General features: G+C 47.1%; 1 protein-coding gene across 1 annotated transcript in view; it reads right to left on the bottom strand.

The window, feature by feature from the left end:
- The window catches only part of DROSHA (drosha ribonuclease III), a 168,217-nt gene that overhangs the window by 61,357 nt on the left and 90,154 nt on the right, over positions 1-16,706 (bottom strand). The window contains exon 22 of the mRNA XM_060244291.1: positions 6,429-6,531. Within this exon, the coding sequence (XP_060100274.1) occupies positions 6,429-6,531 (103 nt within the window). The remainder of the gene's footprint in view (positions 1-6,428; positions 6,532-16,706) is intronic.

Below are 16,706 nucleotides of genomic sequence, written 5' to 3'. Positions count from 1 at the left end.
CTGATCTCTGTTGTCTTGACATGAGCTGTCATTCCGGGGGATTCCCACCTCCCACCTGGAGGCTGGCATCCCCATACCAAAAACAACTGGCCATCTTTATTCTAAGCAGGCCTCATTTTGGGTAGGAGCTCACAGAAGCAGAGCTCCAGAACCTCTAAATTTTATTGTGCTCTTTCTTTCTTAACGCCTCCCCCCTCAAAAAATACTCGCTTCCGGGCTCCGTTGTTCAAACCCCCTGTGAGATTTTTGCGGAACTCTTAAGATTTGACAGGCTTTCTAATGTTTTTCCCTCACAAAAAAAGGGAAAACAACCAAAACATATGAAGCAGACAGATGGAAATCTTCATCGCGCCACTGTGGCCAGACAGGAGAAGGTAACTGAAAAAGGATAATGGGAGTAAGGCTTTATGATGACAATTACAATTCAATAAGCATTTTAAGGTAGATGCTGAGCTGATATAATTTAGTCCATCTCCTGGCAATCTCAGGGGTACGTGTCATACGCAAAGGAGTTCTACAAATGAGCTGCGCTAATGTGCTCCGGGACTTTTTTCCTACGAAATTACCCCTGGTTCTAAGATACATAAATGAATAAAGACAAATCACACTGGCAAGTAGCTTCGGTTAACTTCAAACACAAGACAGCCCCTCCTTCCCTTTCCTACATACTTTGATGCATAGGTGGTATGGGGAGGGGGGGAGAGGTTTGCCTTCTTAGGCCAGACATCTGCCTGTAGCAAACGAACTCCCCCTCCAAAAAACAAAAAATTCCCCCACCTCAGTCGTGAAGAACAAGCCCAGTCCACCACCCCATCAGAAAAAGCTGGAGCATTTGAACCATGCCACAGAAAATGCCTCTCGCTAGTTCCTCCCCCCCCCCCACACACACACTTCTTTTAAAATGCAAAACATCAAAGCACTCGTGAAGAGCAACGCAAAGTTAAAAAGGGTGGCTTTTGGGGGGGGGGGGGAAATCTTGATCTGAGGAAACAGAATATAGCCCAAGGCAGAAACCATAGAGCTGTTACCTTGAAAGAGAGCTTAGAATATATTTTCCAAGGCAAGACCAAACGAATTAAAGAGGATAAAGCACGGTAAAAAAAAACAAACCCACCAGCTTGTCAAAAGGCTGAGAGGCAGGACGTTACTTCACACGCAACCCGACCCTAAGATGGTTTATTTCTTGCCGCCCTCAGTCCTATCTTGCGCTCCTCCCATTGGTGAAGCTGGACTAACAAGAAGCATCAGGTAGCAAGACCAACAGGAGACAGGGGGAAGAGTATCTGTTCCCTCAAGACCTCTTCTTCACGCTGGTAGGATGTGGAGGAAGGTTTCTCCATCATTCCACACACACACAAGGGACAGTGGAAGAAGGAGAGGCCATCTCAAGCGCCAGCCATTCATACAAAAAAAAAAAAATACAACATATAATATCCAGGGCCGGCGCGTGGGAGTTGGCGAGGTAGGGGGGCACCTGGGGCGCCAACTCGCTGCGAGAGCGAGGGCAGGTGTCCCCTCCCCAACCCCGCTCGCATGGAGGGAGCTAGCTGGGCAGCGGTGGCCCATGCACTTCTTCCTGCGTTTCAAATCGGAATGCAGGAAAAAGCATGCAGGCGGCCGCTGCCCAACCAGCTCCCTTTAAGGAAGCAGAGGGCTGGGCAAGCAATGACGTCACCTCTGATGTCATTCTGCCTCGCGCACAAAGCACATATGGTTAGCGTCCGGGGGGGAGGGCGGGGTTCTGCCTGCGGCAGCAGAACCCCTGGCACCGGGGCTGATAATATCAAATCCACAGTGTGTGCACACAAACAACAATATAATAGCTGCCTCCCTGCATTTCTGTGGCCATCTCTTTAAATGCGTCTTCGGTTGGATCCGCGTAGCTTTCTCTTCCTTATAAATCGCCCCAGTGAAATTATTAAAAGTCTAGAACAGGGGTGGCTCTCCAGATGTTTTTTGCCTACAACTCCCATCAGCCCCAGCCATTGGCCATGCTGGCTGGGGGTAATAATAATAATAATAATAATAAATTTTTATTTATACCCCGCCCTCCCCGCCAAGGCAGGCTCAGGGCGGCTTACAGGACATGGCATAAGCCATGTTATAACAATAAAAACAGGATAATACAATTAAATACAATTCACAATTAAACATTAAATAATCTAAAAACAGTCTACAACAATATAATTTAGTGGTGCTTCTATCTCAGTTGTGTTAAAGATGGCGTGATGCTTATGTCAGGGAGTTATGATGAGAGTTGTAGGCAAAAAACATCTGGAGAGCTACTGTTGGCCATCCCTGGTCTAGAAGATAACATGAAAGAAGATGAACCAGGAAATCCTTGCTAAGTTCCAGGGCTTTTTTTTTTTTTTGTAGCAGAAACTCCTTTGCTTATTAGGCTACACCCCCCCACACACCCCTATGTAGCCAATCCTCCTGGATTTTACAGTAGGCCCTGTACGAAGAGCCCTGTAAGCTCTTGGAGGGCTGGCTACATCAGGGGTTTGTGGCCTAATATGCAAAGAAGTTCCTGCTACGAAAAAAGCCCTGATTAAAAGACTAGAAGATAACATGAAAGAAGATGCACCAGGAAATCCACGGTAAGTTCACCACAAGAGAGAAAGAAATAGAACAGGACTGTTCTTCTGGACACGGTTTTGACTCTTCACACATGTGATGATAAAATGTGACAATTTTTCTCTGTGGCTCCACAGAACGTTATGAAAACAGAGTGTCCAGGTTGACGAAGAGCTGAAACCGTGTCCAGAAGAATGGTCCCGTTCCATTCTTCTCTCTTCTGTGATGAACTTGCCGAGGCTTTTTTTTTTTTTTTTAGCAGGAACACCTTTGCATATTAGGGGGGGGGGCGCGTTATTTGTATTTTTTATTTGTTTTATTTGTATTTTTAACCAGTCACAAAAAACCAGCAGAACCAATGGCTGACTGGATGGTGGATGGCGTGCCTGAAGCAATGAACAGCCAGTGTGACTGTTCAGATAGCAGGAGTTGTGCATCGTCATTTAATTCGTTTGTACTTTGCTTTTCTCCCCAAGGAGTGCCCAAAGCAGCTTTCATCATTTTCCTCTCTTCCATTTTATCTTCACAACAACCCTGTGAGGTAGGCCAGGCTGAAAGCCTCTGACTGGTCAAGGCCACCTGAAGAGCTTCCGTGGCACAAGTCGGGATTCAAACCTGAGTCTCCCAAAAAGAAGACGACCATAGATTTATACCCCGCCCTTCTCTCTGAATCAGAGGCTCAGAGTGGTTTACAATCTCCTTTATCTTCTTCCCCCGCAACAGATATTCTGTGAGGTTAGGTGGGACTGAGAGGGCTCTCCCAGAAGCTGCCCTTTCAAGGACAAGCTCTGTAATAACTATGGCTGACCCAAGGCCATTCCAGCAGGTGCAAGTGGAGGAGTAGGGAATCAAACCCGGTTCCTCCCAGATAAGAGTCCGCACACTTAACCACTACACCAAACTGGCTCTGAACCACCTGGCCACAGTGTGCTAGAAAACTACCTTCTCAGCAGGTCAGTCTAAATTGGGGTCCCAACCTTTTTGAGCCCATGGGAACATCTGGAATTCTCACACAGCATGTTGGGCACTGCAACAAAATGGCTGCCACGGGACGTGGAGCCAACCGCAAAATGATTGCCACAGCTTAACTTCAGTAAGACAGTGTAGATCTTTTTACTGGGCTGGCAGCTGCTGCTAAAGTAATATTTTTAAAAAAATCCTCACAGCCAATGAAATCTCCAAGAGTTCTTCAGAAGACTTGCCGGGCCAATGAGCTACTTGGTCCCACCCACTTCCTAAGCACCATGTTGGGGGAGCCTGGTCTAGATGTTCTCCGGAGGTCCTGAGTGGTGGGTGGCATCTGGTTACCAGGATATTTTCCAGGGAACCTTTGGCTAAGAGAGTCTCCCAGCGAGGAAAGGCACCATTTTCCCCTTCTATCTTCCTGACTTAATACCCCAAGACCAAAAAACAAAGTGGTAATTTCATTGCCCCTGATTTCTATGAATACATTTTAGAGCAGGAGTGGCCAAACTGCGGCTCGGGAGCTATAAGTGGCTCTTTCACACATATTGTGTGACTCTCGAAGCCCCTGCTGCCCCATCCGTTGGCTTGGAGAAGGCATTTCTGTCTTTAAAGCACTTTTCCAGGCTGAGCCAGCCAGCAGCTTGGAGAACACGTTTAAAGTTAATATTGCTTTCTTTCCACCCCTCTCTCCTCCCCCATCTATTTTCCTTCCTTCCATCCATCCTTCCTTGATATTCATGCCTTGTGGCTCTTAAACACCTGATGTGTATTCGATGTGGCTCTTAGAAGAAGAAGGAGACGGCAAATTTACACACTGCCTTTCTCTCTGAATCAGTCTCCTTTATCTTCTTCCACCACAACAGACACCCTGTGAGGTGAGTGGGGCTGAGAGAGCTCTTACAGCAGCTGCCCTTTCAAGGACAGCTCTGCCAGAGCTATGGCTGACCCAAGGCCATTCCAGCAGCTGCAAGTGGAGGAGTGGGGAATCAAACCCAGTTCTCACAGGTAAGTATCCACGCACTTAACCACTACAGCAAACTGGCTCTCACATGAAGCAAGTTTGGCCGCCCCTGTTTTAGACCAAGGGTGGCCAACGGTAGCTCTCCAGATGTTTTTTGCCTACAACTCCCATCAGCCCCAGCCAGCATGATGGGAATTGTAGGCAAAAAAAACATTTGGAGAGCTACCGTTGGCCACCCCTGTTTTAGACTATCTGGGCTTGGGGACTTGGCATGCTCCTAAGTCACCTAATTTGGGACAAGGCAGAAGCCTGAGCCCTTCTCTAGTTTTACACTGCTTGTAGCATTTTTTTACCATCATTCTCGTACACCTCAGATGTTCCATTTGATTAGAAATAATGGTTTTGTATTTGATGTGTAATTTATACCTCCCCCCCATGTTTTCCCTTTTACTTGCCAGTGATATCGCATTTAATCTCGGTCTGATTTTTTCGACAATGTTGCTATGATAATCGTGTTCCAATTTCTTAGAACTCATCTTTATTTTCTTGTGCTTTATTAAACTGTCGTTCTGCAGCTAATAAGGCTGTTGCACTTAATGATATTGCTATCTCTCATCGGTTTTTTTCTTGTTTTGCTCTTACTGAATCATGAATTTCCCTGTTAGATACTGTTACTCCCGCCGCAATTTCATCTCATTTGTTTCCTTTATTCCCCACTCTTTGCAGCCAATTACTTGCAGGTTTGAATGTAGGCTACAGATACAGTGTCCATCTGCATCTTTCCCCTCTTTTTATTCTTTTCCTAAGTATTAAACAGTTTGGCTTTTTTAAGATTTTACTTTCTGCACAGCCATCGTATATGTCTTCTCTCTTTTTCGTCTCTTCATTTCCAGTTGTTTGAAGGGGAGACTTTTTTTAGCCGTCTTGATCTTGATAACCAATCTCACATCCAAAGGCAGTACGCTGAACATTCGGAGTTGAGCATTTGTTTCCCCTTATTCTTCCAGGTACATAGCCTGGGTGTGGCCAGAGACCCCTTAGCCTGTGGCTCTCAACCTGTGAATTCTGATGAGCTAGCCCACTGGTTTCAGGATGGGTTTCATCATTGAAATTATATTTTATACTGATCTAAGTTACTTTGGGTCCCCTTCAAGAAGAAAAGTGAGGAAGGAAGGAAGGAAGGAAGGAAGGAAGGAAGGAAGGAAGGAAGGAAGGAAGGAAGGAAGGAAGGAAGGAAGGAAGGAAGGAAGGAAGGAAGGAAGGAAGGAAGGAAGGAAGGAAGGAAGGAAGGAAGGAAGGAAGGAAGGAAGATGAGGGGGGGAGGGGAGGGGGGAGAGGAAGAAAGGAAGCAACTTAAATGCATTCTCCAACACTCTGGCTGGCTTAGTTTAAAGAAGTGATTTAAAGAGAGAAATGCCTTCTTCAGTGGGCTGGCAGGAGCTTCAAGAGCCACACAATATGTGGGAAAGAGCCACATGGGGTTCCCGAACCACAGTTTTCCCCGCCTACTCTAGGTGGCACTCTTGAGTCTTTATTAGGGTTTCCCCCCCCCCCCCCTCTCTCTCTTAAAAAGAGCCCCATGGCGCAGAGTGGTAAAGTTGCAGTACTGCAGTCCTAAGCTCTGCTCACAACCTGAGTTCGATTCCCGGCAGAAGCTGGGTTTTCAGGTAGCCGGCTCGAGGTTGACTCAGCCTTCCATCCTTCCGAGGTTGGTAAAATGAGTCCCCGGCTTGCTAGGGGGAAAGTGTAGATGACTGGGGAAGGCAATGGCAAACCACCTCATAAAAAAGTCTGCCGTGAAAATTTTGTGAAAGCAACATCACCCCAGAGTCGGAAACGACTGGTACTTGCGCAGGGGACCTTTCTTTTCCTTTCTCTCTTACACACAAACACACTCACACAGCAAGGAATGCATGGATTATACCTATTAGTGCTTCAAAGCAGTTGGCCATGGCATGACGCAGATCTGATTCTCGGCAAAGATCAGGCCCGTGAGCGTAAAGCATAAATCGATCCAGCTCCAGTTTCTACAAAATACCAAGGCATTTATTGTCAAAAAGAGGACAGACTACAAATACAGACACATTGCAGGAACATTCCTTAATGGCACACATATATGATAAGAAAGCTACTGACAACTTGCTTGGGGTTGGAGGTCCACTGGAAACACAACGTGAAGGGGGTGCTCTGGCGAATTGACTTATTTATTTTCACAACATTCTGAAGAAGAGGAGTTGGTTTTTTACACCCCACTTATCTTTACCTTCTGGAATCTCAAAGCGGCACTCAATCACCTTCCCTTCCTCACCCCACAACAAGCACTTGAGAGAGGGGCTGAGAGAGTTCTGAGGGAACTGTGACCGGCCAAACGTCCCAAGAACATAAGAACATAAGAGAAGCCATGTTGGATCAGGCCAACGGCCCATCCAGTCCAACACTCTGTGTCACACAGTGGCAAACATTTTTATATATACACACACACTGTGTGTATATATATAGCCACTGATGGACCTGTGCTCCATATTTTTATCTAAACCCCTCCTGAAGGTGGCTATACTTGTGGCCGCCACCACCTCCTGTGGCAGTGAATTCCACATGTTAATCACCCTTTGGGTGAAGAAGTACTTCCTTTTATCCGTTTTAACCTGTCTGCTCAGCAATTTCATCGAATGCCCACAAAAAGAGGGGAAGAAAAAACTTGACCCCAAAGATGAATTAAGAATCTAGAAGAACCTATTTTTAAAAAAAAAAAATTACAGGCCCTAATATAGCCTCCATTTAGATTAAGATCATACAGTACTCTCAAACAAAGACCTTATGTCATCCTGACCAAATATATTTCGACCTCATGGCCTTCTTCAAGGGTCAACCCTAATAATTACACAATAGCGCCAGACATTGCAAAAAATATTACAATATTGTATTATTTTACTCTAATGGAAATCAAATGTGTAGAAATCCTCCTTTTTTCACAGGGCAGTTCTTCCTTAATGCATAACTCCTTGTTCTTTTCTCGGCGTTCAACGCAGTTCCTTATTTTAACGGCAGCTAATGCAAATCATGGTTCCCTCATAGACTGCGATCACACACACTAAACAATCCACTTGCAATGCGCTTCTCAAATGGATTCTGCCAGTTCGCATAGTAAAATTCAGTTGTAAAGTGCACTGAAAGCGGATGGAAAGGGCATTATTTAGTGTGTGATCGCAGCCATAAAGAGGAGACTGTAACCAAAGTGAGAAACAGGTCTGCAAACCATGGTTACGAAGGAATCTGGTTTGCGGGAACCATGGTTTGCATTGGTACACGTAACATGAGACTGGTTAACGTCAAGGACGGAGAGGCAAAAATCTCCCTGGAGAGGAGGGAGGCAGGGCCGGATTAACAATTAGGCCAAATAGTCACTTGCCTATGTGCCCCCATGCCTTTAGGGGCCCCTGGCTGGCTCCCCACCCCAATTTCTCCCCTGCTTGCAGCCCTCCCAGCCTGCACCTGAGCCACTCTTTGCCTGACTAGCCTGGTGCGGCTGCTGCTGGCGTCATCTCCAAGTTTGCCTCCCTCTGCCTCTCCCTGCAGCTTTGTCAAAGGGGCTTTTGAGCAAGGAACTGCAGGCTGCAGTGGGGGCTGCAGGCAGGTGGGCTTTCCGATTCTAAGATAATCTGCAAGGGGGGTGTCAAACAGCTGGGCCTAGCAGGGCCTTCTACTGGCTACCACCACTCTGGTACGGGTCTGTATGGAAGGGCCCAGAACACCCAACCACCCCTGTATCCTCCAAATTTATGGAAGGGAGGGAAGGAAAGATCCCCTGTGCAAGCACCAGTCGTTTCCGACTCTGGGGTGACGTTGCTTTCACAACATTTTCACGGCAGACTTTTTACGGGGTGGTTTGCCCTTGCCTTCCCCAGTCATCTACGCTTCCCCCCCAGCAAGCTGGGTCCTCATTTTACCGACCTCGGAAGGATGAAGGCTGAGTCAACCTGGAGTCGGCTACCTGAAAACCCAGCTACCGCCGTGGATCGAACTCAGATTGTGAGCAGAGCTTAGGACTGCAGTACTGCAGATTTAAAACACTGCGCCACGGGGCTCTTTTTCCATATTAATAGATACCTCCTAATTGCGACCAAGGAGACGTGAGGACCCAAGGAGTATAACAACAACAGTTTATTTACAGTGCTCAAATAATAAGTGGGTGACAAAGATTTAGTGCTAAATGGAATATGAGAACAGTAAAGGCTGGTGCAAAGAAACAAAAGCCCTGCCGCGTGTAACTATACAGTCGCTATTCTAATAACCAACACTCACCCCTTGCCTTGGATGAGGGATCTTTACCCTGCTACAAGCTCTTTGGGCTACAGCCTGCCTCCAGCTCAGCCTTCCAGGAAAAGAAACCCCCCTGCCTGGGCTTGGCCCTTTTCTGTTCTCCTCCCAGGCCCCACCGCTCTCTGGGTCAGTTCCCCTCCAAAAACCTTGCCACCCAATCAGAGGGACAAGAGGGATCCTGGGAAATGTAGGCTCTTTTGTAACTCCTAGGCAGGCTTCTATGGGGCCTGCAGGCCTCACTAGACCCAGGATCATGACGGGGGGGGGGGCCCTGTCTAGGGGCCTCCACAAGGTTTAATCCTCCCGGTTTCCAAATTACAGTGTGCAAGGAGTCAGTATAACCGTCTGCACTGCACCCCGGATGCTTTCTTGATTCAGTTTAGGGCAAGAAAGACAAATGGGCTGATTCTCTAGCCATCATGATTTTAAAAAATGCATTTTACACATTTGTTTTGGGCTTTCCATGGAAGGAACATAACATGGAAGAAAAACGCCAGGGAAATTTAGCAAAAACCCCAAAGACAACCCTCCTCTTCCCAAAGAAGTCTTTACTGTTTTCCTCTATATTAACTATGCTAAGCAACATCGAACACGGCTAGTGTGTTACTCCACAGCTCCACCTAGCTGTTCCTTTCCTCCCAAACGGAGTCTAATTCACATCAGCTCGTTTGCTAATCCTCCTTCAAAAGCTTTAAAATCAGGGGCATTATGTAATTTGCCTGCTAATTCTGGGGTGGAAAGAGACTCCAGGTATTACAGTTTCCCTTTGACGCGTTCACCCAACTTGGCAGAACGTCGCTGACAACTTTTAAAAGCAAGAAAAGAAGGGGGGGGGAAGAGATGTGCACATTTTGTAGCACATCTGTATGCCTCAGAATCCTAGTGCCACAGCAGCGTAGATTACTACCCACTTCATTCCCCCAGAGAGCATGTAATGGGCGAGACTGTAGGCATGAAATACGTTTGAAAGCGATGTTCTAAATAAAAGTCTGAATTTTCCAAACAGCATTAAATTGTCAATGAAAGGTAAAAAGGGGGGGGGGGGAACCCCTACACGCTGCAGAACATAAAGAACATTACCTGTTAAGTTCCTCAGCAATTATATATGGAGCTACCTCAAAGGATTTAGAATTCGGTGAGCTTCAAACCGAAGCTTGTGGGTTATTTTGGGCTTTGATGATGTACGGCACACGCCTACCCCAGCCCTCTGGCCAGAGCTCAAGAAACCTGTGTGTTTTATGGAATCGCTTTAAACCTTTGATTCAAATCAACAAATAAGATTAAATTAGAACTGGTCTACTTTGTTTAGAAACTTGCAAAATCTGGATTTAAAAAAAAAACGGCTTTTGTACACAGCGTCACTTGGGTTTCGTTTTACGCGGATTTTTGTTTTACAAGCCCGAATTAAACTGAAGTCTGATTCAATGCAGAGGAGAAAGACTATAAAATCATCTTCCCATGCCTATGTTTATGGATTTCATTACAGCTGCTACCACAGGAGCATCCATACTCTTTAGGTCCAACTCCTGATCCATTCAGGCACCAATAGGCTCTCCTTAAGATCACCTTAAGATCCAGATGTCATCTCTGGGCAGCAAGTCATCTCCCTCCCCCCCCAAATCACATAAGAAGAGGAGAAAGGGTGGAGTGGGCTTCTCCAAGGATTAACGAGGGCTGCTGGGGGCAGAGCAAAGCCCCCGGTGGCTGGCTGGCTGCCCGCTCTCCTAATCCGGGGATTGTTATACAGCTGTACCTACTATTCAATGGACAATGTTGGCGGGGAGGAAGAGGGTGAACCCTCAGAAAGGTTCAGGAGCTGTGCTCCTGTGAGCTCCTGCTGAATCTGAGGCCTGTTTTCAACTAAATCGTTTCTGGGGAACCCCTCTAAAATCCTCTGGAGATACTGCACCAGTTCAGGCAGAGATCAAGGGAAAGGAAGACGGCTCTTCCAAAACAAACAAACAAACAAACAAACAAATCAGAGCAAACTTGCTTTTGGCATCCAAAGTATCCTTCAGCAAATCCCAATTCACCTCCAAAGCCGACTTCTCATCTAAGGCCTCCTCGGCACACCACACAACCAGGTACCTGTGGTAGAACCAAGCCTTGGTACCAGTTCTGAAGATGGAATGTTTTCTCTATCCTAGGGGTGGCCAACGGTAGCTCTCCAGATGTTTTTGCCTACAACTCCCATCAGCCCCAGCCAATGGCTGGGGCTGATGGGAGTTGTAGGCAAAAAACATCTGGAGAGCTACCGTTGGCCACCCCTGCTCCATCCCCATTCATCATGCCCAAGAGTACTAAGTATACAACCCTCTCCACCAATGCATCCATTGGTAGGACAGTGACTTGGGCCTCTACATTTGAAAGGCACTATTGACTAAACCAATTTGCCTTGGCTGCGGCTATTTTTGAGTGAAATCTTCTTTCAAAGGTATTCCTTAATTCCTCTCCTTTCAATTTTTTCTCATCCAGGATAGTATAGTTTGCGGTATCTCATACAAGGATACCTCCCTCTGCAGATGGAGAATGAAACATTAGACTTACTGTGAAGGTTTCTTCTCATTAATGGATTGGAAGGCAGGGGATTCCACACCCACCAGCCAATGTTCCCTCTAAGCTGCAGAGTCTTGTGAGCAAAAATTCTACTTTGTGAGCTACTGGCATTGAAGTTGTGAGCGACTGCGTAATTATTGAAGAAGCTATTAGATTTATATCCCGCCCTCCACTCCGAAGAGTCTCAGAGCAGCTCACAATCTCCTTTACCTCCCCCCCCCCCACAACAGACACCCTGTGAGGTAGATGAAGATATTGGATTTATATCCCGCCCTCCACTCCGAAGAGTCTCAGAGCGGCTCACAATCTCCTTTCCCTCCCTCCCCCACAACAGACACCCTGTGAGGTGAGTGGGGCTGAGAGGGCTCTCACAGCAGCTGCCCTTTCAAGGACAACCTCTGCCAGAGCTATGGCTGACCCAAGGCCATGCTAGCAGGTGCAAGTGGAGGAGTGGGGAATCAAACCCGGTTCTCCCAGATAAGATAACCACTACACCAAACTAGCTCTCCAGTTAATTATTGTGCTTTGGGGTCATTCTTCCTGAGCTCAGACAAAAATCTGTAAGCCGGAGGGTAAAAATCTGTGAGCTAGCTCACACCAACTCACCTTAGCGGGAACACTGCCACCAGCTAGGGTGGGAATTGGAAAAGGACCCCCTCGGTCAAAAGGGAAACTATCAGGTTTTTTTCTCACCTGTTTTTCAGGCTTACAGTATCTCCACCAGTGTTCCCGCTAAGCTGAGTTAGCATGAGCTAGCTCACAGATTTTTAGCCTCCAGCTCACACGTTTTTCTCTTAGCTCAGGAAGGATGACCCCAAAGCACATTAATTGATGCAGCAGCTCACAACTTTAATGCCAACAGTTCACAAAGCAGAATTTTTGCTCACAGAACTCTGCAGCTTAGAGGAAGATTGGTCTCCACTTACAGGGCTTCATGGAGAATTCTCTTATGCAGGGTTTTTTTTTTTTTGTAGAAGGAACTCCTTTGCATATTAGGCCACACACCCCTGATGTAGCCAATCCGCGAAGAGCTTACGGGGCTCTTTGTACAGGGCCTACTGTAAAGCTCTTGGAGGAATGGCTACATCAAGCATGTGTGACCTAATATGCAAAGGAGTTCCTGCTACAAAAAAAAGCCCTGCTCTTAGGTGATTGTAATGCTAGAAGTGGGTCGGTCTCCATTGGAAGCTTAGCAAGAACTGGGCAGTTGGAAGACAGTGGAAGCCCCTGTGAGACATTTACACAGGTCCTGCCCAAAGAGCCAGGAGGAGGTACAACCTCACCTGGAGTGTTGTGTTCAGTTTTGGGCACCACATTTAAAGAATGATATAGACAAGCTGGAACGGGCCCAGAGGAGGGCAAGGAAGATGGTGAGGGGTCTGGAGACCAAGTTCTATGAAGAAAGGTTGAAGGAGCTGGGCATGTTTAGCCTGGAGGCGGCTGAGAGGTGATAGGATCCCATCTTCAAGTACTTGAAGGGCTGTCATCTAGAGGATGGTGTGGAATTGTTTTCTGTAGCCCCGGAAGGTAGGACCAGAACCAATGGCTTGAAATTAAATCAAAAGAGTTTCCGGCTCAACATTAGGAAGAACTTCCTGACCGTTAGAGCAGTTCCTCAGTGGAACAGCCTTCCTCAGGAGGTGGTGGGCTCTCCTTTCTTGGAGGTTTTTAAACAGAGGCTAGATGGCCATCTGACAGCACTGAAGATCCTGTGAATTTAGGGGGAGGTGTTTGTGAGTTTCCTGCATTGCGCAGGGGGTTGGATTAGATGACCCTGGAGGTCCCTTCCAACGCTATGATTCCAACCCATACAGAGAGCCCCTCCTTCACTGATGGAAATACTGGATTTCATGAAATACAGATGACTATGCAGTGAGAAAACACAAAGCTTCCTATGCTATCATAACCATTTTCAAGACGTCTGAAGAACAACAGTCCCCATGCAAACATTTGTTGGGTGTTCCTGGGTAAAAGAACTGTAATACACAAGCAGCCGGGGCATGGGGAGAAAAGAGAGCAGATTTAAGGATTCCAAAAAAAAATGCAAGGAGAAAACCAGTGAGGCATGCCTCTTCTGAAGCGTAAGCAGGATTGGTTAAAGAAATATAAATGGAAAGATCAATCACAAACCCTCGGGGCAGCAAGCCAGTCTGTGTCCTATGTTTTCAGCAGTATCCACCTCACCCATGAATCTTTCAGCTGTTAAATACAAGGCGGGCTTTGCTTTAGGGCTGCGGCTGGCAAAAATGCTGGTAAAGAGCCGTTTGTAAACACGGTGAACTACCCTAACTATAGACAGTCAAGAGTCCAAAGCGATTCTGTTCATACGTCTCATGCAGCATTCAACCAAAGGTCCCCCAATTTGCAGGGTTAGGTTACCGGAAATCATTGGTGAGCATGAGGAACAGTCAGGGGTGGAATTCTAGCAGGAGCTCCTTTGCATTTTAGGCCACACACCCCCTGATGTAGCCAATCCTCCCAAGAGCTTACAAAAAAAGAGCCTTGAAAGCTCTTGGAGGATTGGCTACAGCAGGGGGTGTGTGGCCTAATATGCAAAGGAGCTCCTGCTGGAATTCCACCCCTGGGAACAGTGTACCCCTGCCCTCCACTCCCCACTTTTTGACCCAGTCTATGTGAAGGGTGTGGACACAGGATGGGGAGTCTGATCATAGTATTTAAAGATAGGGGTATAATAGAGTTGCCAAGGCTTTTTTTGTATCCAGGGCTTTTTTTGTAGCAGGAATTCATTTGCATATTAGGCCGCACACCCCTGAGGCAGCCAACCTTCCAAGAGCTTACAGGTCTCTTCTTACAGGGCCTACTGTAAGCTCCAGGAGGATTGGCTACATCAGGGGTGTGTGGCCTAGTGTGCAAAGGAGTTCCTGCTACAAAAAAGCCATGGAGCTATTCCATGGAGAGCCAGTTTGGTGTAGTGGTTAAATGCGTGGACTCTTATCTGAGAGAACCGGGTTTGATGTCCCATTCCTCCACTTGCTGCTGCTGGAATGGCCTTGGGTTAGCCATAGCTTTCATAGGAGTTGTCATGAACATATGAAGCTGCCTTATATTGAATCAGACCCTTGGGTCCATCAAAGTCAGTCTTGCCTACTCAGACTGGCAGTGGCTCTCCAGGGTCTCAAGCTGAGCTTTTTCTACCTGGACCCTTTTTAGTTGGAGATGCCGGGGATTGAACCTGGGACCTTCTGCTTACCAAACAGATGCTCTACCACTGAGCCACCATCCCTGTCCTTAAAAGGGCAGCTGCTGTGAGAGCCCTCACAGCCTCACCCACGTCACAGGGTGTCTGTTGTGTGGGGGAGAAGATACAGGTAGGAGATTGTAAGTTGCTCTGAGTCTCTGATTCAGAGAGAAGGGCGGGGTATAAATCTGCAGTCTTCTTCTTCTTCATTATCTCCAGACAACCAAGATCAATTCCGCTAGAGAAAAATGGCTGCTTTGGAGGTGGGACTACATGGTGTCACCCCAGAGTCGGAAACGACTGGTCCTTCCACAGGGGACTACCTTTTTTTTATTCACCACAAGCGCTGTATCTTGTTTTTTTTCCTGGTCAGTCACCCCCCTTTTGGCGCATATTGAAAATCAGCATTTTTGTCAAGCCGTAACTTGCAATGAACTTTATTTGCCGCATTGTCACCTGCTCACCCTGAGCTCTTTGCAACCCGCTGATCTTTCTCATCCTAAATGAGTTGGCACAATCTACCAGCACGGTCACCTCGCTGCTCAGCCTCAATTGGAGATAATTTATGAACCAATTAAACGGTCCTAATCAGTGCTCCCTCTAAGGTATGGAGTCTTGAGAGCAAAAAATTCCACTTTGTGAGCTACTAGCACTAAAGTTGTGAGCTACTGCATCAATTAGTTTGCTCTGAGGCCAGCCTTCCTGAGCTAAGACAAAAATGTGTGATCTGGAGGCTAAAAAACTGAGCTAGCTCACACTAATCCCGTTTAGGGGGAAGTTAAGAGCATAAGAGAAGCCATGTTTGATCAGGCCAATGGCCCATCCAGTTCAACACTCTGAGTCACATAAGAACAGAAGAGAAGCCATGTTGGATCAGGCCAATGGCCCATCCAGTCCAACACTCTGTGTCACAGAAGAACATAAGAGAAGCCATGTTGGATCAGGCCAATGGACCATCCAGTCCAACACTCTGTGTCACATAAGAACATAAGAGAAGCTATGTTGGATCAGGCCAATTGTCCATCCAGTCCAACACTCTGTGTCACAGAAGAACATAAGAGAAGCCATGTTGGATCAGGCCAGGGGCCCATCCAGTTCAACACTCTGTGTCACATAAGAACATAAGAGAAGCCATGTTGGATCAGGCCAATGGCCCATCCAGTCCAACACTCTGTGTCACAGAAGAACATAAGAGAAGCCATGTTGGATCAGGCCAATGGCCCATCCAGTCCAACACTCTGTGTCACATAAGAACACAAGAGAAGACACGTTGGATCAGGCCAATGGCCCATCCAGTCCAACACTCTGTGTCACATAAAAACATAAGAGAAGCCATGTTGGATCAGGCCAATGGCCCATCCAGTCCAACACTCTGTGTCACATAAAAACATAAGAGAAGCCATGTTGGATCAGGCCAATGGCCCATCCAGTCCAATACTCTGTGTCACATAAGAACATAAGAGAAGCTATGTTGAAACAGGTCAATGGCCCATCCAGTCCAATACTCTGTGTCACAGAAGAACATAAGAGAAGCCATGTTGGATCAGGCCAGGGGCCCATCCAGTTCAACACTGTCACACAGTGGCCAAAAAACCCAAGTGTGGTCAGGAGGTCCACCAGTGGGGCCAGGACACTGATTGGTCCTAATGTAGATCCTAAGCTTGGTCCTAATGTAGACCCACCCTGACTTCGATGGCCCAGGCTAGCTTGATCTGGTCAGATTTCAGAAGCTAAGCAGAATCAGCCCTGCTTAGTACTTGAATGAGAGATCACCCAGGAAGTCTGAAGTTGTTGATGTTATTTATTTGCAGGCCTTGAATTCAGCAGGAGCTCACAGAGGTGCAGTTCCTGAACCTTTCTGATGGCTCCCCCTACTCCCCACATACCTTGTCCATTGAATCGTGGGTACAACTGCATAACAATCCCTGGATTAGGAGAGCAGGCAGCCAGCCAGCCGCCAGGAGCTTTGCTACGCCCCCAGCAGCCTTCATTAATCCTTGGAGAAGCCAGTTTGGTGTAGTGGTTAAGTGTGCGGACTCTTATCTGGGAGAACCGGGTTTGATTCCAAACTCCTCTACTTGCAGCTGCTAGCATGGCCTTGGGTCAGCCATAGCTCTCGCAGGAGTT

The sequence above is a fragment of the Heteronotia binoei genome, chromosome 7 (genome assembly GCF_032191835.1).
Source record: "Heteronotia binoei isolate CCM8104 ecotype False Entrance Well chromosome 7, APGP_CSIRO_Hbin_v1, whole genome shotgun sequence".
NCBI classification, from domain to species: Eukaryota; Metazoa; Chordata; class Lepidosauria; order Squamata; family Gekkonidae; genus Heteronotia; species Heteronotia binoei.
This window is presented reverse-complemented; position numbering and strand designations above follow the sequence as displayed.